Source organism: Dermacentor andersoni, chromosome 8 (assembly GCF_023375885.2).
Source record: "Dermacentor andersoni chromosome 8, qqDerAnde1_hic_scaffold, whole genome shotgun sequence".
Lineage (NCBI taxonomy): Eukaryota > Metazoa > Arthropoda > Arachnida > Ixodida > Ixodidae > Dermacentor > Dermacentor andersoni.
Genome location: NC_092821.1, coordinates 28,173,772 through 28,197,409, shown reverse-complemented (window position 1 = coordinate 28,197,409; position 23,638 = coordinate 28,173,772). Strand labels below are relative to the sequence as shown.

The 23,638-nt window shown below is 43.9% G+C and overlaps 1 protein-coding gene across 1 annotated transcript in view; it reads right to left on the bottom strand.

Moving 5' to 3' along the window:
• Positions 1–8,700: 8,700 nt before the first annotated feature.
• LOC126526296 (uncharacterized) overlaps positions 8,701–23,638 on the bottom strand; it is a 137,575-nt gene continuing 122,637 nt past the window's right edge. Inside the window, exons 15-19 of the mRNA XM_050174202.2 lie at positions 22,063–22,148; positions 17,208–17,274; positions 12,858–12,948; positions 9,119–9,171; positions 8,701–9,055 (exon numbers count right to left, since the gene is read on the bottom strand). Of these exons, the coding sequence (XP_050030159.2) occupies positions 8,771–9,055; positions 9,119–9,171; positions 12,858–12,948; positions 17,208–17,274; positions 22,063–22,148 (582 nt within the window). The 3' untranslated portion in view covers positions 8,701–8,770. The remainder of the gene's footprint in view (positions 9,056–9,118; positions 9,172–12,857; positions 12,949–17,207; positions 17,275–22,062; positions 22,149–23,638) is intronic.

Sequence of the window (23,638 nt, the reverse complement as noted above, 5' to 3'; positions counted from 1 at the left end):
TAGATCTAGGGATAAATCTCTAGGGTTGGCATCACTGGTGGAGACTTCCAAGCTCGCGAGGTGCAAAGACCCGGGTTAGGCACCCTAGCCGAGCAGACGACGCGAGTGCAGGACCAATGGCGAACCGCGTTGGCGGGCGCGGCCTATCGCAGACTCCGGCACTACCTTCAATCATTTGCTTTTTGTATGCTTGTTTCTGTATGGGGAAATAGCTGAAGCGGCAAATTTGAAGACGCTCGGCTGCGCCGTTCCAGCGATATTGTGGCTTGAAAAACGCTGTTCTTGATTCCCGGGAATCTTTTCCCCACCTTGGCTCGTAAAACAAATTTTTAGAGCACTTCTACGTGGTTTATAGTGTTTATATATTACGGAATCATATAGAAAAAGAGTTTTAGAAACTGAAAATGCGATTTTCAAAAAAAAAAAATCGATTTTTTTTTGCCATTTTTTTGCGATGCGAAAGCCGCGTCCCCCCGTAGCGAGTGCACAAGAACCGTGAACTCGTGCTGAATTGGCTTTTCACGAAGACAAATCAAAAGAGTGTGCTGCAGGCAGTGCCCATTGCTCTCTCAAATTAAATGTAGAAGTGTTACGCTCCTTGAACCTGTGCAGAAAGTGCAGCCAAATCGGAGCGAGAAAAAAATATGGTGCAAGACCCTCACTCCCCCCTCCCTCGATGCCATTTCTGCAGGATTTTACTGATGTTAAAGTTAACAATAGAAAGTTTCTTGCAGCTATATATCTCAGCTGATTTATTGTTTAGCACTGCCGAAATATTTGCTCACGGGAAACATCTTTCTGACCAACCCCGTTTATCTCATTGCCATTGTTTGTACTGTATGTTGGCTCCCACCCGCCCCTTGAGCCTGTTCTTTGTTGCTGCACTTCTTTTTTTTTTCATCTTCCTTGTTGCACATATATTCGTTATTTCAGAGAGTGCGCCTTTCTGATTGTTGAGTTTTTAGGCTGCAACATGTATAACTGAAAGTGCTGAGCCTTTTATAATGAACTCGCATTTCTGGCAAGAACATTTTTTCATTTATCTGATTAGTATAATGGCTAGAGTTTTATTCATTACATGGGGATATCACTGAGAAACATGCTAGATTTACTCCATAATACCCAATTCCTTATTCTGTGTTATTTATAGTACTACCTTTGTCCGTTAAGTTCGCAGAGAGAGTACAAAAACAACAATGGTATTAAATCACTTGTGCAGCGCCCCTTAGACATAGTCTCCTTTGCAGTCTTGGAAGCATTTAGAAAGCTTCTTTTGGCAAGGATCGGCTCCTTTGTTGTGGCGTCGTGAATGGCCTCAACGCGCTACATCCAGTGTTTTTAGGGTTGTCCACATGTGGAAACAGAAAAATCACATAGGAAGAGGTCAGAGGAGTAAGCGAAATGCATAAGTAATTAAGCTGTGCTTGGTGAGAAATTTTGTGAAGCTCAGGGCAGTGTGCAGCGCATTGCGTTATTTTGCAGAAGACTCCACTGTCCACATACCCATAGGCGGGACGACGACATCACAAAGAATCGTGCATGCATTTGAACACACATAAAAAACTCGATTCACAGTCTGCCCTTGTGGGATTAACTCGCGGTGTACGCCTCTGGCATTAAAAAAAAAAAAACTTTTTTTTTCTGGACTTCTCTCCCGCCACTGACATTCTTCCAGAGATGAACCTCTATTGCAGGAGCCACTCCTGCAATAATGTCTCGTTTCCGTGTGACGGAGAAACTCATGTTTATGCGGCGCAGCCTTGCCAAGCTTGCAATTGCCATGGCATAAAATTTTACGTTCATGTGCTGTTCAACATGGACATCCATCTTTTGGTCATTCGCAGTAATATTTGCAGACTACATGCATGTGCAGTCCTGATTGTTATAACTGATCATCGCTGTATCTGGACTGACGAAAAAAAAAAAAAGTTGCCAAACGTACCTTCGTATCTACAGGACCAAATTTGCCACTTACGATAAAGAATTGACATTGTAGAAAGAAGGCTGTGAAAAAATAAATTGTTTATTTACACCTCTAAACGGCTCATCAAGCGTTAGATACGCTAAAATAGAAATCTGCACTTGCTTTCGTGGAAGCTTCAGGTGCGCAACCGCGGTGTGCATTGCGTTCAGCGAGCGAGAAAACACTGGTGGCGATAATTTAGCACGCATGAAATCAACGAGCGACTTGGTTGACAATGCACTTTGGATGAACGTCGGGGTCAGCGTCAAAGACGAGCCACTGTCAATCTCGTCGCTTCCGTCGCACAACGCCGCCGTCTGTCGCGGCAACGATTGCCCCATTGGAAATTCTTCGCAGAACAAGGCAGCGCTATCTGCACTCCGAAACTCCTCCATCGAAGCACAGCCTATATGTTATCGCAAGTAGCGATGTGCTCCCAGAATCCGCCAATGTCAGTGGCTGCTACCATGTCGGTTTCAGACATATGGGAGTTTTGCCCTAGCGCACAAAGCTCGCCGTTTCAGTTCATTGGCATGGTCACTGGTTCCAGCTTTCATGATTGTGGCGCTCACAGTTTTCAGAATCGTCGATACCATCTACTGCGCGAGCTCGCACTTTTGAGTCTTGCAAAATTTACAGCTTCGTCTCAAGTGACTCAGCGTTGCGCTTTGTCGGGGCACCTACTATACTGCTTCCGCGGAGCACTTCCGCGCTTGCTGAGGAAGAAAGCGCAGGTGCAATTCGCTTTTAACGCGACAGCTTAAGGAGCTCGTGTCGCAGAAAAGCCGGTGTCGTTGGCCGGGAGCGAAAAATCCCGGCAGGCAATTCATAAATTAAAAAAAAAACTTGCAAGATTGGCTGGGTGGGAATCGAATCAGGGTCTCTGGAGTGTGAGACAGAAACGCAACAACTCAGCCACAAGTTTTTTTTTTCTTTATTACACTCAGCCACAAGTTCGATGGTTCAAAGCGGGACAATAGTGCCTCTAGTGAATGCCGTGTTCCCTTAGAAACGTGCCGTAGAAAGTTATACTGCGGTATACATTGGTAATTATGAGCATGCATGTAAATTACAGAAGTCGCACTTACACGAGTCGCGAAGTACGTTTCCGCTACATTTCTTCTGCGCCCTGCGCACACGCAGAGCCATCTTGCGGCGAGCACAGAAGACCCCCTCCTCGCAATGTACGGCGCTGCCCTGACACCTGGCGCGCCACTCGCCCGCTTCTCCCCTCCATCTCATTTGAGAGCCAAACTCAAACTTCCCAACTCCCGCCGGGTTCGGCACCTCGCAGACGACGTGCTCAGTTGCACGACGGTTGACAGAAGCGTGTCGTCATTTTGACGTCACCAAAAGCGTGGTGGCCGCGCCCCGCGGCTGGCGATGTCGGCGCGGAGTAGGCCAATTGCGCGCGCCCGTAACCGAACGAACGCGCCGAACAACCATCTCCGATCGCACCCCAGCTGGCCCCATCTTGTGGCACACTGCGCCAACTTGCGATACTCTCCGTGGCTTTCGCAATCGGCGCACTGGAGGGACGCACTGAGCGCTTAATGGCGGCAGATACGAACTCGCGTAGGCGAACTTTTCGCCCTGTCTCGGTTATGGGGAACTTAGCAAAGCAAACTTCACGATTATTCTGCATGGAAAACGCTGCCCAAAAGGCAAACTTTCGATCGCTATATAGGTAAAGTCGTTATAGGCAAAATAACACTGTTATATATGGGCGTTTTCCTTATAGCCTTAATGCACAAGTTGATACTCTGAAGTCGACTTATCGTTATAACCGATATATCGTTACAATGTATGTTGTATCGTTATAAGTGGACTGCACTGCACTGGCAATGGATCTATCCCGCACATAATGCCATCAAGCAGCTGTCGCAGCAGAAGACAAAACTAAGACAAGTTAGCTCCCAGATGATGGCACTACATATGTGCGCCAACAGCACCAACTTATGTTTTGAGGAATCGCCTGTACAGAAGTCAGTCTCAGATTTCTTTGTACAATGGATGCACTACAGTCAATGACCGATTTTTCGAAAATTCTTGATAATTCGGACACCTTAGCAGCATTGCCATTTGTTGGGCGTGTTGGTAAACTGAAAGCATATTTAGCGCCAGCAAACAAGGACGGAAGGGAGACGACACCACAATGAGTGACACCACAATCTGACCTTAGCAGCACCGCCACATACCACATAAGGCTAACGTATAAGGACATCTAAAATTTCGGACACTGACTTTTATGGCTTTTTGCCGTGACCGCAAATCCGAAATGGCATGAAGTGACACCATGACCATTTTGATTATCTCATATTTTCTTGATATTTTTGCAGTCCATAGGAAGTCAAAATAATTGGATGCATGTTGTCTGTATTAAGGCTGACTATCATAACACATTCTTTTTCTACATAAAAACTGAAAAGCTATGCCTTTGGGGCAGACCTCCTCTATGGATTAAATGAGGTCCTGGTACAGTATACATGGGGGATGTCTTTGGCGAGTTAATAGAAAGTCAACCTCTGACAGATGTTCTGTCCCCAAAGTGGGTCACTCATATCGGGATATGGTGTGGACATGCCACGAATGAAGTACTTCTGCCGAGCCTCAGTCTCGTTAACTGCCACTAGGCACAATGCTGCCATATGCGGCATACCACAATATGGCCAAGTAATAACAGCAAGTGACTAAAAGAAGCCTCGGCCTGGAGTCAACGTTTCGACAATTAAGGAGAGGGCTTTGTCTTGGCAAGACTTTCTTAAACGTGTGACAACTTTTGATGCTGTGTGGTGTGCCATTTCATACGTAGCAGGCACTCGTGACCAAAAAGTTAAGGCCACATAAGAAAAAGAGACATAGGTATGCATCATCTGATGCCACTAAAATATGACAATTTTTACTTGGAAGACGTCTTGGATGTCGACACAGTATGAGCGGCAGGACACGTATCTACTAGTGGCCGCAGCGTATTGCTTGCACTACAGACCAAAACATTTCTCATACTGGAAGTACAAATGTGCATAAATAACACTTGATTTGACATAATATTATGTACGCAAGTTGTACTATTGTAATATACCGGTGCTTTTTTTAACATGAACAGAATTTTTATAAGTTGTGACATATAGCTAAAATATACTTATTGACCTAAATTACTTGGAGCCTGACATTACTTACACTGAAAATCAAACTAGTGAACAGAATTTCGCTAATAAACTCTTTGACCAGTTACTTTAACGCACATACTACAGCACGCAAATTGAAGCCAATCATTTTACAAGGCAAATCCACTTGAACAGTGCATTTTTACCCCAAGTTTGACTGCACTTATCTCAAAACTGAGTTTTAAAACTTGTTTCCAGTTTTTTTAACAAAACTCCTTTCTATGCATTAGAGCTCAAATTTCTGGAACACCAATGCATTTTGCTGCAAACAAGAGTGGACTCTCCTTAAACGGAAAGGACCAGGGAAAAGTTGGTTCCATTCATCGAGTTCCATTTACTGAGTGACAGAGCTGAGTAAGATTCCATGACTACAAAACCATACCATGAGGATGGTGTTCCATTTAAGAGGCAGTTCAAGCGATGTCTGTTTATTGAGATTTCACTGTAGTGTCTTCAGACTTTGTTGAAAGTAGATATCACTTTCGAAGTCACCTGCTACAGTTTGTATAGTATTAAAATATGTGTGATAAAGTCATTGGAAAGTTAATGAGCAAACATTTGTTAAGTAGTCCAATATTTATTTCCATTTCTCATGTATATAATGTATGCCTGAGTAATCCAGTCCAAGAAGCAGAATCGTGCCACATGCCACAAATAATTTTTTAAAATTATTTTTTAACGAAAAGAAAGAACACCCCATATGAAGTAGTAGCTTCATAAAAAACTTTGCAGATCAAATACAACTTCAGTGACAAACGCATGAAGTAAGACTTAAGTGATTCCACCACTTGTGAACCTTGTGCAGTGTTGCCTGCCGTGTATGAAACAAGATATGGTGGTTGCACCAAGAAGTGGAGGGAATGTGCAGAGTTCGTGCGATGGCTAGGAAGAGGACTGCAAGACTGTGAGAAGCAGGGTGTGTGTAGGGTATGGCACGATTTATTCGTTGCATAAGTGACGATGTCATGGCCGCTGCAGTGGGCGCACGCCTGCATGCTTTCGCCGTGTAGACACCGTGTCTCAGTGGCATGCACAGCACCAGCGTACTGGACTGGCGCCGTGCAGGGACACTACAGAGGTGGCTTCTCATGGAGTGGGCATTCAATCTGTGAGAAGTGACGCAGCATGCGAAAACTGCTTTAGTCGGAAGACAATGGCCACTGCGAGAGGTGGGCAAATAAGAAGCTTCGATTACTTCGACATTTGTCTTCGGTGATCTCTGCATGTCCTCAGTAAAATTTGTTGCTAGGCGAGTTGGTTGAATACTGGGGAATACATACTAGCACTACAACGAAGGAAAGACTTAGGAAGGAGGGAGATTAACTGTTTTGTTCTGAGAGCGGCGTAAAAAAAAATACAACAAATGTACATGCAGTTGGTCACATTCCCAAAAGGATAAACAGAATAATAATCTAATTCTAAAAGGATAAACAGAAGTGCTAATGCAGTTCACGCTTCTCGTCTTCATATGAAATGCCTCCAACAACTCGCATGCCAACGTGTCACTACTCATGCCAGGTATGGATCTCAAGAAGCCATATGGCTCACATTTGCAGCCACTACAATGCGCACGTAGGTGCACGTTGCCTTTTGTTAATTAATGATAGCTCATTTCATTATGCTTTGAACGACCGTACAAAGAAAAAAATATCTGAGGACGTTTAAGCTTTGCCTTTAAGAGTGGAACATGATAGCATTCAAAGGTCCCCGGCTGCTTGTCACGCCTCCTGGCAACCACAGCTTTCTTGCAGATGTGCAGAGGCGAGTGCCATCTTCATGGTGTTGTTGCAAGGAACCGAGCAGGCAGCGCCACTCTATGAATAATAGAAATGTTGGAAAAGGCATTTGTGTTTGAGTTGCCACGTAACATGTTTTCTGGTAGTATATATTCAAATTACAATCCGAAGCCATTATGTCTCTAGGTTGTGTTTAGGTCATACTTGACGATTTTTCAGACACATTTTACTTTGGGAACTCGATTAGTTCAGTAACACCTCTGCACCACGTGGAGGGTCTGCATGGTTGAGGTTCGGAATTATTTTTTCAGAAACTACGTACGATGCTGTATTTTTTGCGACACGGGGCCCTTAACGAAAATTGAATCCAACATGGAACTGTGCGGCTGTTGCTCGCACTGTCGGCACCTCAATGCCTGGATATGTGCTGCATCCTCAAGGCCAATTCTTATAGCTCCATTCAAATACCTATGGAGGACCACAACACTTCATGCAGTCTCTGTCTGAATGATTGTGGTTTCGCAGGACCGCATGCAGTTGTTGCCCAGACGATCGAGCTCCTGAGCCAACACACAATGGAGGCATGCAATGCACAACAGTTACCAGCCATGAAGCAAGCACATCTCATTTCTGGCAGCCTATGAATTCGCAGTCTCGATTTAGACAAAGCAAATTTATTGACCTATTTCAATATGCTTGGAACCCTTCAAATTGATGTGTGGTGCTGTAGTGTGGCCTTAGCTCTTTCTACGAGCATTAAACTCTAATAAATGCATCTGGGACATGTCCTTCCTCTTTTTCATTGAATTTATTATTGTCGAGCCCCAGGTTGTAATTGTAATGTACACAAACCTTTTGTTACTGGACAGGCTCCACAAGGCTTTTTTAAATTACGAGTATTCAATTTATATTTGACGCTCATTTTTATTGAATGTTGGTATTTGGTCAATCAATTAGAAAGGTTGGCTAACATTTATATTTATATTTGACGGTCATTTTTATTGAATGTTGGTATTTGGCCAATCAATTAGAAAAGTTGGCTAACAATGGGAGACCTTATTACTCAGCTCTGATCCGGAGATTCCACTGAAGACCGTCCGACTGGCCGAAACCGCCGCTAGGGTCCAAGGACTCCTGGCCGTCGTCTAGGTTTGACAAATCAAGTTTGACAATCCAAAAAAATATTCAAATGCCCCTATAAAGTTATACTGGGGCCATGGGTCAGTAACCCCACTCCTTCCACTTCCTGGCAAAACCTGCACGTGCGTCATGCAGACAAGTCAACAGCACTTTGCAGCATGTTGCCTCCATAGTGCAAGATAAAACCTACTGTGCTTTTTCGTGAACTATTATAAAATTTTATTTCTCTAAACAGGAACAACATTGCAGCTTGAACCGAAACCGGATCTGAACCACCTTTTCAGTTCAGTAGTACCATGGTTTTAACTAACTTGTGTGCAGAATCAGGCAGTAGATGTTTCAGTGCACGTGGGCTGTACGGTCAGCATGTTATCTAAAGGTAAACAAATATCTAAAAACTGAAGAGAACCATGAGAAGGCATTGCATGTGTAATGATCATGCCCTTCCTATGTTGCCGAAAAGAGGCTAAAATGTCACTAATACACTCGTCAAAGGTAAAGTCACTAGCATGGTCAATGTTACTTTTTAGAACAATATCTAATAGTAATATCTAAAAACCTTAAAGTAAAATGTCTTGTCAAAAGTAAGTGTGGCGTGCAGATTCACTGCACCCTTCTTTGCCCATTGTTTATCTGTCCATTTTGTGAGACACCTCTGTCTTTTCTTGAAGAAAAAAAAAAAAAAAAAAACAAGTCTTCAAAGGCAATGAAATGGCAGTTTTAATTGCAAGCACAGGACACATGACAACAGGCGCATGTGCAAACTAGTCATGCGGCGGTGCTGGTGGTGCCGTGGCTGGCGAGACGTCAGGCACTCCAGTGGCACCAGCTGACGAGTTGAGGCTGGTGTCGGGTGTAGTGATATTGATCTGGTCGGGGTTCCACTGGACCTGCACCATCTCGGCACCAGTGGACTCCTCGGTCACGGTGGTCTCGCCCGTCAGCAAGTTGGTGCTGGTGACCGTGAGTGTGTGCTGGATCACCGGGCACGTCATGGTGACCACCTCCACCTTGTATGCATGGTGGGGTTCCGTTTGCACCGACTTCACCTGTGCGTCAAGGGAGTCCCACTTTACATGCTTGTGGTGCCATGCTTGGCTCAGGAGACTCACCTCACTGCTATCGGCAACGTCGTCGCCCATCATCGCCAGCCCAGAAGGGAGAGCTGTATGATGACATTCGCCAGGGAAGGAAGGAAACAAACGTGTCAGAAAGAGGGGGACCACAACGCATGCTATTAGGTGCACAGTACATCATGCTCTTGAGCAAAGGACAATGGAAGTGTGGCGGGGGCAAGAGAATTGTGATGAGTCACCACTGGGTAAGCTGAAGCTGATGCCTGCAACATATTTTCAAAGGACCGTGAAAGATCGTTTTCTGCCAGCATCTGTCGGCAAGATGACCACTTTCTCTACTGTAGCTGTCAATGTTAATCCATCTTCCCTGTCACTGTGCGTGCAAAAGCTGCACAAGAGGTCTTGCCAAGGCATTTGTGAGCTTGCTAGCGAAGCGCTGCAAGCCTGATATCGTACAACACTAGTTTCCAAATGTCAGTAGGTACTTGTAAAAACGCACTAAAAGAGCCTTTTATACTGGTGACCAGCAGTGAGCTTTGCAAGAAATGAGCAAATTTATTAGGAGCTTCTGGCCCTGTGCCAGTGAAAATGCTGATGAGCAATTGCCAAGAACATAAAAGCAGAGGTTGTAGTATGCGACAATCCATTTCATTCTCTGTTAGCCTTATCACGTGTCTTGTTGAATGGCTCATCTTGTGGCGATAATGGTAGCATAACTCCATCTGAATAAATGATGATAGGCAGCAAGAATGGAAAATAAAATGGATCATTACAAAATATAATGCGTACATTGCATTGCTTTCTGATGGTGACCGTTTTTGACCAGATTGCCACTTTTATCAATTTGTGGCTCAGCGAAATACGTGCCAACAGTATCCAAAAATTCTTGAATGCTGTTGCGGATTCCATAAGGAAAGTGTCTTGTCTAATAAAATTGCACATGCAATGTGAACACTGTTGCAGCACATACTTGAATGCAAGCAAGCACGGGCATTATTCTGGAACGCTTGTTTTTCTAGGTATAAGTTCGCCCACTAAAGAGTTAGAGTTTTGACCCAGAGTTTTGGCACTGTGTTTCTTCATCACTACAATATGACAACCAGTGTGTCGAACTGGAACGGGGGGGAAAAAAAACAAGAAAAAAAAAAAAAACGAAACAATATTTTTGACCAGAACGGAACTTAACCAAACCATTATTTATTATTTCTTTTCAGAGTAAAACTGCAATATTATTTATTGGTTTTCGGTTCAAGGGGAAATTCGGTAATCTGAAACAACCGACTTCAGGCAACCTCAGAATTAGCGCGTATATCTGGGGAATCCTGCCCGTATCTCGGGCAGGAATAGTGCGAGCGATAGCCGGTCGGGCGCTCCACTAATCTTAAGCCTGCTGCTTCGTGCACTAGCAGATCGGCATCGTAGCAAAACTCGGGGCTTGCGCGCTGAAGAGCGTGTCGTTTTGTTTTCAACGGGTGCAATGCTTTGTTACCGAAGCTTTGTCATTCGTTTAACTTTGTTTTGTCGTAACAGCAGTCTCACATTTTGGCGTGTGCACTCAAGGACGTGCTGCTTCTGAGATCACGCTCGGTGCCTTTGGACTCGAGGCAGTTAGCATGACCTCAGAATTCATAATTCACTTATTGAGAAAAATAAATACCATGTTTTATCGACACTTAGATTCAAAAATTTTTTGTGCGATCCAAAACTGTTATGAACTGTTACGGACCATATTCTTTTTCGTTGCGGAGCAGAATCAGAACCGAACTTTTTTTTTTCAGTGGAATGAAACTAAAACCAGAACGAAAAACATTTTGTTCCGGCACCCTGATGGATGGGCGAAAGAGTCCTTGACTGTGCAGCAGTTCATCACAGCTGTGGTCTGATTGTGCAGCACATGTACAAGCACTCTTCCCTCTTACGTACTGCAAACCATGTAGTCTGCTGCCTGCACTTCATTAAGGTGTAATAGCACCATATTTGTGCAAAGATAACCCAACTTTTCTTTGGAAAATATTTGCCTCAAAATGCACATGTTATAGTATTTGGATTGGTGACATGAACATAACTCTTTTCTTTTTTTCTTTCTGTGGTTGCTCCACTTCACCTCGTGCAATAACGGAGAGTTGGGGGTGCCCAGTGTGCATTTTGCTCAGTCTCTGTGCTCCTGATTTAGAATGCTGTTAGTACCTTAGCCAATGTGGTTAGGGCACTTTATTCAAAACCTTGAGCAACACGGTCGCCGCAGTCATGCACACACATCATGCGTGGGGTCTTCGAATGTTCATAACCACGCAATTTGTGAAAGGCTTTGCTGTGTTCAATTGTGTTGGGAGCATTTCCGAAGTGTAGCTGCAGGTCAAATAACCTTGGTGGTGTAACGAAGGACGACAATGCTCTTGTGGACAGTGAAGAGATGTCAGCACTCATCCTCTCACTTTATTTTGCAACGGCAGTTTGCAGTAACAATGAATAAAGCCCTGCGAGCATTGGCTTTTAGGCATCATTTCCGGTTTCTCTGCGGCATCACTTCACGTTACAATTGTAATTGTAATTTTTTCTTTTTCAGGGAGAGCAAAAGTTCCCCCCAAATAGTGTTCTTGTGGTCGCGTATTTTTGTGCAAATACGGTACGTATGTTACCCTCAAGTGCATATGTTGTATGCACAGAGCGCAGAAGTGCATAATCAAGACTGTGTCTGGTATCGGTGGTCACCCAAATGCCAGAAAACACTAAACAGGGTGCTAGGCAATCTGGACTGCGATGAGCACTCAAGCATATATCAATAAATCTTGTGGTGGCCAGGGGGGTATTCTGTAGGAGTCCACCTGGTGGACTGTCCATTTTGGATGCTGATGAGGTGTGGACTGGCTGGGCTGGGGTACCAGTGAGCCGGAGGCACATGCCCTCAGCCAGTCTCTTCCTCACTGGTACTGTTCCAACCGATGAGCAGCGGCTGAAATGGACACTCCACTAGGCGGACACATCCAGAATAACTACCCAGCTCATCGTGAACAATGAATAGTGATCTCAAGCATCAAGCTTTCTTTTTTTTTTGACATTGATCAGTGACCTGTTCTACTAATGAGTCTGCAAGAGCTAGCGGCATTAGTAGATTGCGGTGGTGACGTGGTCAGCGGTAGAATGCAGGCATGGCCTGTGACTTTGCAGCGCAGCTGTTTAGGCACACTGCCAGCTATCTGACATCTACTGCAGTCTTAAACCGCTGCATCAAATAAGTTACCAGCATTGTTGCACACTGGCAGATTTAGGCCTATTTGGTGTGAAATATCGCTATATGTTCGGGGTGGGCGAATATTCAAAGTTGAAAATATGGATCGAATACTACACACTAACTATTCGTATTCGAAAAGAAACTATTCAGTACCTTCAAGTATTAAAAAGGAAGTTTTTTCCAAGCCTGAAAGAAAGCCTGCAAAACACGAAGAAGTGCCATGCGGCTAGAAGTGCATCAGTTTTCATGGGCTTTTGCGGACTTCTTTCAGGCTTGGAAAAAAACATTATGTGGCACGTACTCAGCAACAGAAAGCTGCATTGGGAATTTTTTTTTTTTAGGATTTTGCACAATTTTCTTATGAATACTTTTGCTCTCAATATGCTATTTAATTAAGTTGATTAATGATTGCTAACAAATTATGTAATTCGGCAAAATACAAATCTGGCTTGCTCCAAGCGATGGCAAAACCTTATATTTTCAAATTTTGACACAGGAGAAATGCAAAGACAAATAAAAGAGATTGTGCACAAAGCTCCTCACAGAAGTCGGCCACCAGTGTCTTATCCTCCTCTTCAAGCTTCCTGGGCTGTGAAGTGGTCTCGGCACACACAGAGCGGCCCACCAGCTCCTTCTGCAATGACGGTTTTCATTGCTTTTAACTGCACCAAAAAAAGGTATCCAAGGAGGAAGGTAGCCCATTTGCATACAGCAGCCAGTGCAGTGAGCCATTGTGCGGCCAGCTGTACCGACCTAATTTCGATGGAGGCGACATGCGAGAACGCTCGTGCACTTATATTTGGGTGCACATTCAAGAATCCAAGGTGGTCAAAATTCTTTAGCACCTTCGCTCTGGCACACCTCGCAGCTCCAGTGTTGCTTTCAGAGGTAAAATCTTACCAATCAATATGTCAATTAGTTCCTTGTCAAGTATTCTTAACTGGCCGCATCTGAATTTACGTTTTCTTTTTCACACACTGCAAGTCTCTTCAAAGTGCATGGGAATAACACTCGATACTTTACAGCACAGTCGGCAACCACCGCTGCTGTGGGAGGGCGGCAGACGAGTGCTGCTGCCAGGTACCCACTGGCAAAATGGGTACAAGCGCGCTAGTGCTAGTGCAGGGCATTTTGTCTGTCTTGGTTCTTGCACAGCAAGCATAGCAGTCTGAACGAACCTCTCCCAAGCAACGCACTCCTCGAAAGCTGGATGCCTGGCTGGGGGAGAGGGGGTTGGGCTGCTTTTACCCATCTCATAAGCCGGTGGGTGTCCAGTGGTGGAGATTGAACCACACACCTCCCATGGCCAAGCCACACGTCCTACTCACCGGGCCACGACTGCGGTCTATGTGAAATCTGTCGGAAGCGACGCTTTAGTGAAGCAGTATATGAAATTCCACACAAATGACAATGCGTACAATTGTCTTTGAAACTCACTACGGTTAGTAGGCCATTTTTCATTCCGTCGCCTGTTATAAGCGCAGTGTTGAACTAGCCAGTGGTTGGCCCACGTCACTAGGGCACACGTAACGTACGGTTTGGCTGCTTGACTGTGCGCCTCCGATGCTCACCAATTTGCTGATGTTACTACTGTGTGTGTCAGGGTCAGTGGCAACGTGCTACGTCACCTACATCTATGCGTTAAACTGAAAACGGAATTATGACGACTTTGACCTAAAAGGTAGAAACAGACAAAATTTTGATAATGCAACAATGTCTAAAAAAAAAAAGAAAAGACACCCGTGTGCAAATACCAAATAGTAGATCTCGAATTGAAGCAAGAAAAGAATTAAATATCGAATTGAATAACATACCAGAAAGCTTATCACAAAATTGAATGCTTACATTTATGCTAGAAAAAAGATGATCATGAGATGGCCATGCTCAAAGCCATTTTGTAGCAATCTTAAAGCAGGTGAAATTTCCTTGTGGAGGAGTTTGGAGCAGGCAAATTCTGATTTTGGGGCAATACGGATCATGAAAATTTAATTTACACCATTAAGATAGTAAAGCAGAGTAAAAGCCAGAAAAGCTTGCATTCTGCACCATTAACCCTTTCAGTGTCACTGACGTACTGGTATGTTTTAATATTTCTGCTCTACCATGTCACTGACATCTGACAGGGATGTGACAACCACACTCAGAGAGCATTTGCCATTACCTGTGTAATATTTTCCATTCTGTACAACCAAAAATAAAGACAATGTGTTTGTTTTATAATATCCCAGAAGAAAAATCGAGGCTGGAGGTGTGTCACCTCCGAAAAAAATCCAACACCTAGAAGGTTAAATATGTAAAGAAGAAGGGCATTTTTCATGCAGTTTTTCGATTAGCTTTCCAGTGCTGGTGAAGTGAGTGGAGGTGTTTTTCAACAGAATGTGCAGAAAAGCTAGGGTTAGTGAACACCACGGTAATTTATTCAGACATTTCTAGGCAATGTAACAGCATGGCTAAGAAGCACTTACAATTTGATTGTCTTACATAACTGTTTCTCCACCTCTCAAACCTTTGCAAGTGCCACCTCAAGGCTCGAGTTACACTTTGCAAAACTGTGTGGCCTTTCTTAACTTCTACCATGTCTTCATGCTGCTGGATGGAAAAGCAACAACAAAGCATGTGACCTGCATTGTTTTTTGTTTTGGTAGAGCAATGAGTTCAAACACAAGAAATGTTTTGCAAAACAATAACTATTCTGTCTTAAATTACTTAGGCAGACACCATGCCAGCAACAATTCAGTCTTCTATACTACAGGTTCTTGCAATATGCAAAAGTCAGCTGCCAAGATTGGTACAAGCGAAATGGGGAATGCAAACTGCCCGTGTGCATATACCGTAGCTACAAAGAACGTGCTGCAAAATTCTCCACATGAAGCAACCTAGGCCACTGCTGCACCCGTGCGCAAGCAATTGGGTCCACAGCGCAGTTTAAACACTATGCAGGTAAAAAGAGAGAGAAAGAAACATAACCACGTTTAATCTGGAAAAAAGAAGTAACAACAGAATAAACATCTCGTGAAAAAGAAACACGTGTTTAAAAAATGTACGGCAACACAGGTTATCCAACCAGTGGGACATGCACAATAAGCAAACATCAAAACAATCAGTGTCAACTTCAAGCACCCATACATAAAGGCATCGCTAAAATTTGTGCTACGAAAGAACAATGCAAAAAGAACTTAAGTATGCTCATCTTCACTGTTCAAGCACAGAATGATGCATAGGCATTGACTAGTGAAAAACAAAACTACAGCGAGCATGAATACATGCACGATGCCCCATGCAGGCAGCTGCAGAGACTGCACCAACAAGACTGCAGAACAGCTACAATCCTACGGTCACGTGACTGACTTCGCTTTTCACTTAGGGTACCTCAATTTGCACCTCCTACCCCGCTCTGTGCAGGGTGGCAACATTCTTTGAAGGGATCGATGCCAACAAAACAGCTTCAAAACCAGCTTTTTCGGCACACTCCACCATTTTCGATCTCGCTTCAGACGGCCGCCGTACACGTGCATGGTCAGCAGCCGTCATCCTGGCCTTGCTGTGAGTACTCAAAATTGACTGGTCGTTGCACCCCTCAGTGCTCTAATCATTCGCAAAATGGCTGGCAAAATGGTTGCCATTTCCTAAAGATAAAAAACGATGTCTATGGATGGTGAATATCAAACAGCAGGCAATGGGCTGCCACGAACACATTGAACCTGACACCCCTTAGTTTCTACAAATGATCACACTAGCTAATACACTCAATAGTTCCTTATGGCAAGAGCTTTAACCTCATGGCAGTTATTGCTGGGAGCAGCTTTCTTTCTTTTACGCAGCCATGTTATGCTCTGATTCTACATTAAAAATTTAGAAACATATAAAGTGACTGATGCATGCCTCACATTACCATTAATACCGTTGATATGAGCCGCTTGTGGACACCTCTTGTAGACTTGCGGAAAAATATATAGATTTTAAGTAGGATGCAATTCTTCATAGAATTTTACGTTGACGAGAAAGGGCTTACTGCATATTTTTGAATTCCTTGTGGGCAGCCACATTTAGCTGCGCTTGGTGCGAAAAAAAAGAAAGGACATAGTAAAATATTGTAAGATTAAGTCCGCATTCAAACAATGCACGTAAGTGCTTGTTAAAAACTGCTGCTTTCATAAGTACCGCAATAATAAATGTGCTGAAATTTGGCAGTTTTCTCAAACAACTAGATGCTCACTCAGAAATATAGTTTCCAAATGTAAAGCACAAATGTACTTATTTTTGCCTGCGAAGCAGCTGTGGCCAAACCTTGTGGCGCTTTATCTCCTAATGCCCCTAGAAATTTTTGTTCCCACTGTGTTGCCATAAGTGCTGCATCCCACAATGCACTAGTTGGTGTAACTTCGAATACCTCCCCCCCCCCTCCCCCTCCCTACACCACCATAAAAATACAGATACCATTTTTAAACACATACACAGCGGTGCACAGTACACTGAGCCAGCACTGTCAATGCTACTAGAGCAGTCGCTTTCCCAACGAGTTCGCTGCTGTTAGAGCCGTTGCATATTAAGCCAGGGGCAGTGGGAGCAAACTTCCTAATAAAGATAGACTGATTTCTGATTAAGCTTTGAGGCAGGTTCCCAATGAATGGCGAAAATGTTATTTGACTGATAACGTGTTCGAGCCTATAGACGGCCTCAAAAAATTAACCTATTTGCTTAATTCGAGAGCAAAAGCACAGTAGGTACAGTGATGGCAATATAATAATAATAAAGAAGCAAAACAATTGTTGCTGCTGCGCCCTTTAAACTGTCCTATAAATTCGCTCCTGAGTGGGTTACACTGTAGTAGCAATCCCATATTGCTGCGCCACAAAACTTCCAACAGAAAACACAATTAGAGGGCCGTCTTACGTGGTATCGCTCGCCATCTCCAAGGCCCTCAAGGATGGCGTCATCCACACGGCACACATTGGTACCCCTGATGGAGAGAGATAATGGGTGAGATGTAATCACTCAGTCGTCAAAGCAACCCAACGCGATGTTTACTTAAGAGAAAAAAAGATAAAAAGAAAGTATTTCAAGAGCTGACCATTCAACAGAGAAGTTTATGCAGAAACCACAGAAGATGATTATCCAAGTAAGCAAATAGCTTTCTTATCATACTGAGCTACCTGTGAATGTCCACGGATCATCGAAGTCCCATCGAGGAACCACCAAAACTCCAAAAGACTGTCAGATGTTAAAGCCAAAACATGCTCAACTTCGGAGTCTTGCATCCGTTGGAGATGACGGTCTCATGCGGCACCACATTTCGCAGCACACCCACAGCATTCTGGCTCAGCAAATTGCTATCGCCGCTCTTTTCTCTGCCTCAAGGAAGATTCATTTAGTGGCATTTCATAATGTTGATTAAATAAACTTTAAAATGTTTACGTATTAAAGAGCCGCCAAAGTGAATGGCACAGCTTTTAGAATGCCAAGTGGCAGCGCGACTGGCGGTGAATCTCCCATGCCCACCGTGGCGAATGCCCTCCTCTTACCCCATCACTGTCCTTTCCCACTTGGCATTTTTCGCCAACAATAGCGTCTGTGGGAGCTCCTCATGAGTGACATGTGTGATGTGGGCATAGGTAGAGAGGGAGCACTTCTTCCTTCCCTGACCTCCCCTCCCCCCCACTCACTTTCATGCAAGATACTTGGCACCCATACAATAAATTTCCCTTGTTCACTTTAAAAAAGTATCGGGCAGGTGCACATTCACAACTGGCAGATGGAAAGTAAACGGTGGACAAAACGCTAATTCCTCTTTCCCTGCCACATTGCACAGACCTGCACATTATTCCTTTAGCATACTGTAAGCTCCAGGTGGCCAGGTAAAGGAGCTTAAGTTAGAGTACGGTGGAACCACATTAATTTGAACCCCCAAAAGGACCGGAACTTTATTAGAATATAACTGAGTTCAAACTAAGGAGAGCCCCTTTAAATGTAAAGCCGAATCAATTATCGGTACAGCGCACATGCAAAACCGTCCCTATAGGCTCGCATAGAAAAACATCAGCGTGTGTTGTGGGTGCTAGGAAAAACCTGGGAGGGTGACCCGAGAAGGATGATGGCTTGACAAGCACCATACTCGCGCATGCCCAATGTTGGAGATGACATGACTGAGCCCATGCTAGGAGAGAAGCGTGAGCGAGTGCACCATAACGTGATCAAACATGCGTGGCAGGTTCCTTCCTGCTCCTTCTAAGCCTGATGGGCCTTCTAAGCCCGGTGTTTACTCCGGTACGGTCCGAGCTTGCCACGTGTATTTGCTTGTCATTCTTACGGCACGTGATGTTATGGTAGCTAGCGATGCATTGAACCTTCGTCTTTGGATCGGGTTTGTCCGAAAAGCAGTGCAAGGGAGTGAGAGGTTGTAAAAACCATTAAAATAAGACCTTGCCTTGTCTGTAGGCTTACAACGGGTGAGCCTTATATTCCCGTTGAGATAACTTACAAGCTGTCTGGACCGTTTATTTAAAGAATTTCACAATACACGAGTACTTATTATTATTATTATTTTCAATACTGCCAGTCTCTTTCCAAGACCATAGCAGGTGGGCGTACAGATCATACATGCAGGCATAATAATACATCAGCACCACACAGCAAAACAGAAACAGGAATCCAGTGCAATGACAGTCATCACAAATGTATAAGGGCTAAAGGTATACACAATAACATTGCTTAATGATAATTAGGAATGAATGCCGAGCTGAAATTCTGTGAGCAACACACTTGTAACGCTTTTCTCCTCGCTCTCGCATTCACATTTGGTGGCCAGGTAGTGGCGGTTTCGAGTGCTGGCAAGAGAGCTATCTACATCTCATTTTAATGCAATCCAATATACATCAGTCATCTGGAAAGTGCGTACACATGCTTTTCTTGCATGTTTCCCTTAAGGCACGTTCGACAACTGGTCTAGTTAGCATGCATAGCTGAAGAGAGCACACTAATCGGCGCTCATAAATATGAATGCGAGAAAAAAAAAAGGCACAATGTCCACAGCTGAAAGATTAATTAAAAAGAAGAAACAAATAAATAAATTCGAATAAACCTCTGGTTTAGGCTAGTTGCTACATTATGAAAGTATAGGCAATGCAGGCACAAAAACATGACAAACAAAGAGATGTAAACAAAACAGGATGAGTGGAGCACTGAGTGCTGCCCATAGAAAACTCTTCTGCCCACAAAAATCAATGCTTCCATATGGTCTACACAGCGTCCGTGCAAGGCTGTATTCCCACAACGAAGAGAACACTTGGTGTGACAGAATGAATGGTTTAATTTATTAGACAAAATGTTGTCCTTCATGATATGAGGGCTTGTGTTATCAGTTACAATATGTTTGTGTCGGATGCAAAAAGTGAAAAAACAAATTTAGACTTTGAGCCATCCTCGTGGCATGGCCGCATGGTCAACACTTTGGTCATGTTCGTGTCCTCAAAGGCACGATGGAACGGATAGTACTCTATCCACCTGGTTTCTGGTCCCTACGGATCCCTGTTTAGACATGTCAGTCAGCCAAGCTTGTCGGCATTCACCGTCTGGTGGAAATTTGCGGAAGGCAAAGACGAGATTCTTTTTACAGTGAAGCTATTATTGCGACTAGAACTGCTAAAGAATGATCTACTATGCCAATTTTCATGATTAGGAAAATACTAAATCACTCACAGTCTACATTTTGAGGAAATGTGGGGGTTGTTGAGTGCAATAAGCCGGCAAATTGTGAAATGGTCTGTTTCAATTAGCCGTTTTAAAAAAAATTGTTAAGCTCTGGTTAGTGGCCCAGAAGTGTTCTATCGAATGCTTAAAATTTTCTCCCTCTTCTGTGGGCGGGTCATAAATGGCAGATACTTTATATTTTGAAGAAACAGGGCAATTTTATGGGCCACACGTGCCGGAAGTTTGGAGCGCCCAAGGTAATTATGTGCTTTAACAATAGTTACTGAATACTCATCTTCTCCCAATTTTTATGCTTTATACATGATGTGCAGTTGCTGTTCCTCGGTATCCTGGATAAATATACAAGGCTTATATTTCGTTGAAGTAGGAAGCATGTCGTGCACGACAAACAATAAATGTTTCTACTTTGTAGCTTAGTTACAGCCTTTGCAGAAAGTTACTTATCCGAGCATTCTAGAGTGTCATACAGCTGCAATTCGCTAAATTTACCAAAGTACAGTTAAACCTCAATGTAAAAAACTTCAATATAACAAAATTCTCTATACAACGAAGTATTTAACTTTTCATAACCTCTTGTCCATAGAACACCATGTAATTAGAACCTCAATACAACGAAGTATGTTTATATGGAGTTCCCCCCCCCCCCCCCCCCAATGTAACGAAACTTCGCTTCCACCGCAAAGGTATGCCGAGACAATAAATGGAAACTTCTGCGAATGCACGTCATCAAATGATTGAATTACAAGCGGCTGGCGGCTGTTTGGAAACGGGCCTCCCGAATCGTGCGACAAGAGTGACCGCCAAAGTGAAGCTACATTATGTTTTCCGTATAAAGTCCAAGTGTGATAGGATCACATTGTGCCCCGTGCACTGTGTGCTTTAAGTGTGAGTGAAAGTGCATGAGGGTGAGAAAGCAAGATGGTGGCTTTATGAGTGCCTCCTTTCCGCGCGAGCAAAGGCAAAGAGGGGGGGGGAGGTGAGCGACCTCGCGATAACAAGATCAAGCGCATGCGAGGAGCATGCACAGCTGCGCACCCTGCTTAAGAGGTAATGTGCCGCGTATGCAAATAGTGGGCATGCCGAGATGGCTTGACACCACGTAATCTGTCTTCCCGCGCGTTTAGTATTGAAGGTTTCGTAATCTTGAGTTTCTGTGACCCGTTGGAGCAAGAGACAGACGAAGCATTCGCTCCCTGCTGCCTGCGCTTTTCACGATAGCATCGTCCCAGTGCGGGTTACGCTATCAGCCGCGGGGGTCAAGTGCACGCGAAAGCGTGGTTGGCTTCGCTTAATCGATACCACCTAGTGAAGATATCGTCGACGTGGCATTAAATCGTATCATTAGTCGCCGACTCCCAAATTCATCAAAATTATTGTTTTTTCAAATTTGATTTTTTCGACTGCTCAATAATTCGGAAATTCTGCGGCCCCTTTCCACGTAAGAAAAATCGATCGGCAACTTTACTTATTTGCATAAAAGGGCGAATTTCGATATAACAAAGCAAACTGCCGATTTTAACTACTTTGTTATATCGAGGTTTAACTGTACTAAAACAACTGCACGAGACACCAACTTCAATTTTGACGAACTTAGATGGACGTTACGTGCATGTGCGCGCCAAAACTTTTGTTTTGCTTGTTTAAATAAAAGCATTACAAAGAATCACTGAACCCTCGTTTTTTTCCTCTTTCATGTGTCACATTTGCAGTTCATTTCTCTAGCAGCCTTGATAACCTAGACAAGTCAACTTGTTTAGATTATTTACCATCTTGGACACTGTGAGCCTTCCCAGTATTTTTTCTAGGGGTTGGAGGTCCTAGACATTTGTTTAACTAAGAAAGAAAAATAAGATGAAGAAATATGCCAGCACTCCTCTAAGAAAGTGCTGGATGCACCTCTAACAATGCCGAGTTTCATACTATCCCAACTTGTTGCATAAGCGATTGCAACAAGACTGAATGTTCTTTTTGGCTACCTCCTTGGTGATGGTTGTGCGCAGTACATGGAAGTAGTACACATGAGCAAGAACAATTCACCCACCTGGTGGCAAATGAGGTATGCTGACGGTGGCGGGTTTCCACAATGCCCTGACGCACATGCCACTGCTGCTGCTGTTGGTTGGACAGCTGCACAGTTACATCCCACAGGGAAGTGCATAAGCATGCTTCTGTGTGTTATGGTGATGGTGTGTGTTGTATCAGGTCGTCATATGTTTGTCTATGTGTCAAAGCCAGCGATACCACAAAAAATAATTGGTGACTGCAAAAGACTGGGCCGTGCTGTCATTTGATATGTGCAACTGCACATTCCAAGCCTCTATAAAATAACATAGTTGTACAACTGTCTTGTTTGAGATTCACCATTTCACACATAAACAGCCAGTTAAAACTGCAGAGCAGTGTTACGAATGTACACTGGGTACAGACTATAGAATGGCATCATGCATGAGCTAAGCTACTATACAATGGCACCATGCATGAGCTACAGCTACTATACAATGGCACCATGCATGAGCTAAGCTACTATACAATGGCACCATGCATGAGCTACAGCTACTATACAATGGCACCATGAATGGGCTACAGCTACTATACAATGGCACCATGCATGGGCTACAGCTACTATACAATGGCACCATGAATGGGCTACAGCTACTATACAATGGCATCATGCATGGGCTAAAGCTACTAAACAATGACATCATGCATGAGCTACATCTACATGTCACTACAAACAAGGACACAGATGAAAAACATGCACCACAGTACAAGTGCTGATCCTGTCATGTGCATTTTTCTTTGATGTCCTTGCTTCAGTCACAGTTCAGCTTACTGTACTTACTCGCGTAATGGACAGACATGTAATGAATGCACCCCCTATTTTCGCAATCGAAAAGTGTGTTTTCTTTTTTTTTTTGAATAATGATCACGCTCCGAAATTGCTGCTGTGAATTAGGAAACGCACGGTACGATTCAGTGCTCAACGTGCCATCTGACGTGCTGGAACAGAAATCGGATATGAGGCATTTCGCCATGCCGTAGCGCCATATTAAATGCTTGTGGCATGCGACGAAAGTAGGACACACACGGTACAATTCAGTGTCCAATACGGTGTCTGACATGCCGGAACAGCAGCCAGATCCAAGGCGTTTTGCTGTGCAATGGCACCAGATCCGACACTGAATTGTACAGGGTGTCTCCTACTTTTTAGAGGTGGCCGCAGGAAAAAAAATTGCTAGAACTTTTACCCCACATAATGAACACACCCCTAAACTTCGCGAAATTTTTTTGAGAAAGGAAAGTGTGTTTATGATGCGAGTAAATACGATATACTATTGCAACAGTGGAGGGCATCGGCATGCAGTAAAACAGAGGATAGAGTCCCACAATAAACTGAAACATATCACGATGCTAAACCCAAGGTTGCTCTAGAGGAACACTGCTGTAAGGACAAACCGAAGTGTACAGAAGCCACAAAACATGTTTGCGATGACTTCATTCATTACAATGCAGGGAAAATTCATGCCACCCATGTTGTCATGACGACTGAAGACTGCACCACAGACTGTCTTCTGGCAGATGTTGTATGAAACTCCGTCACAATGCAAAATTCAGTC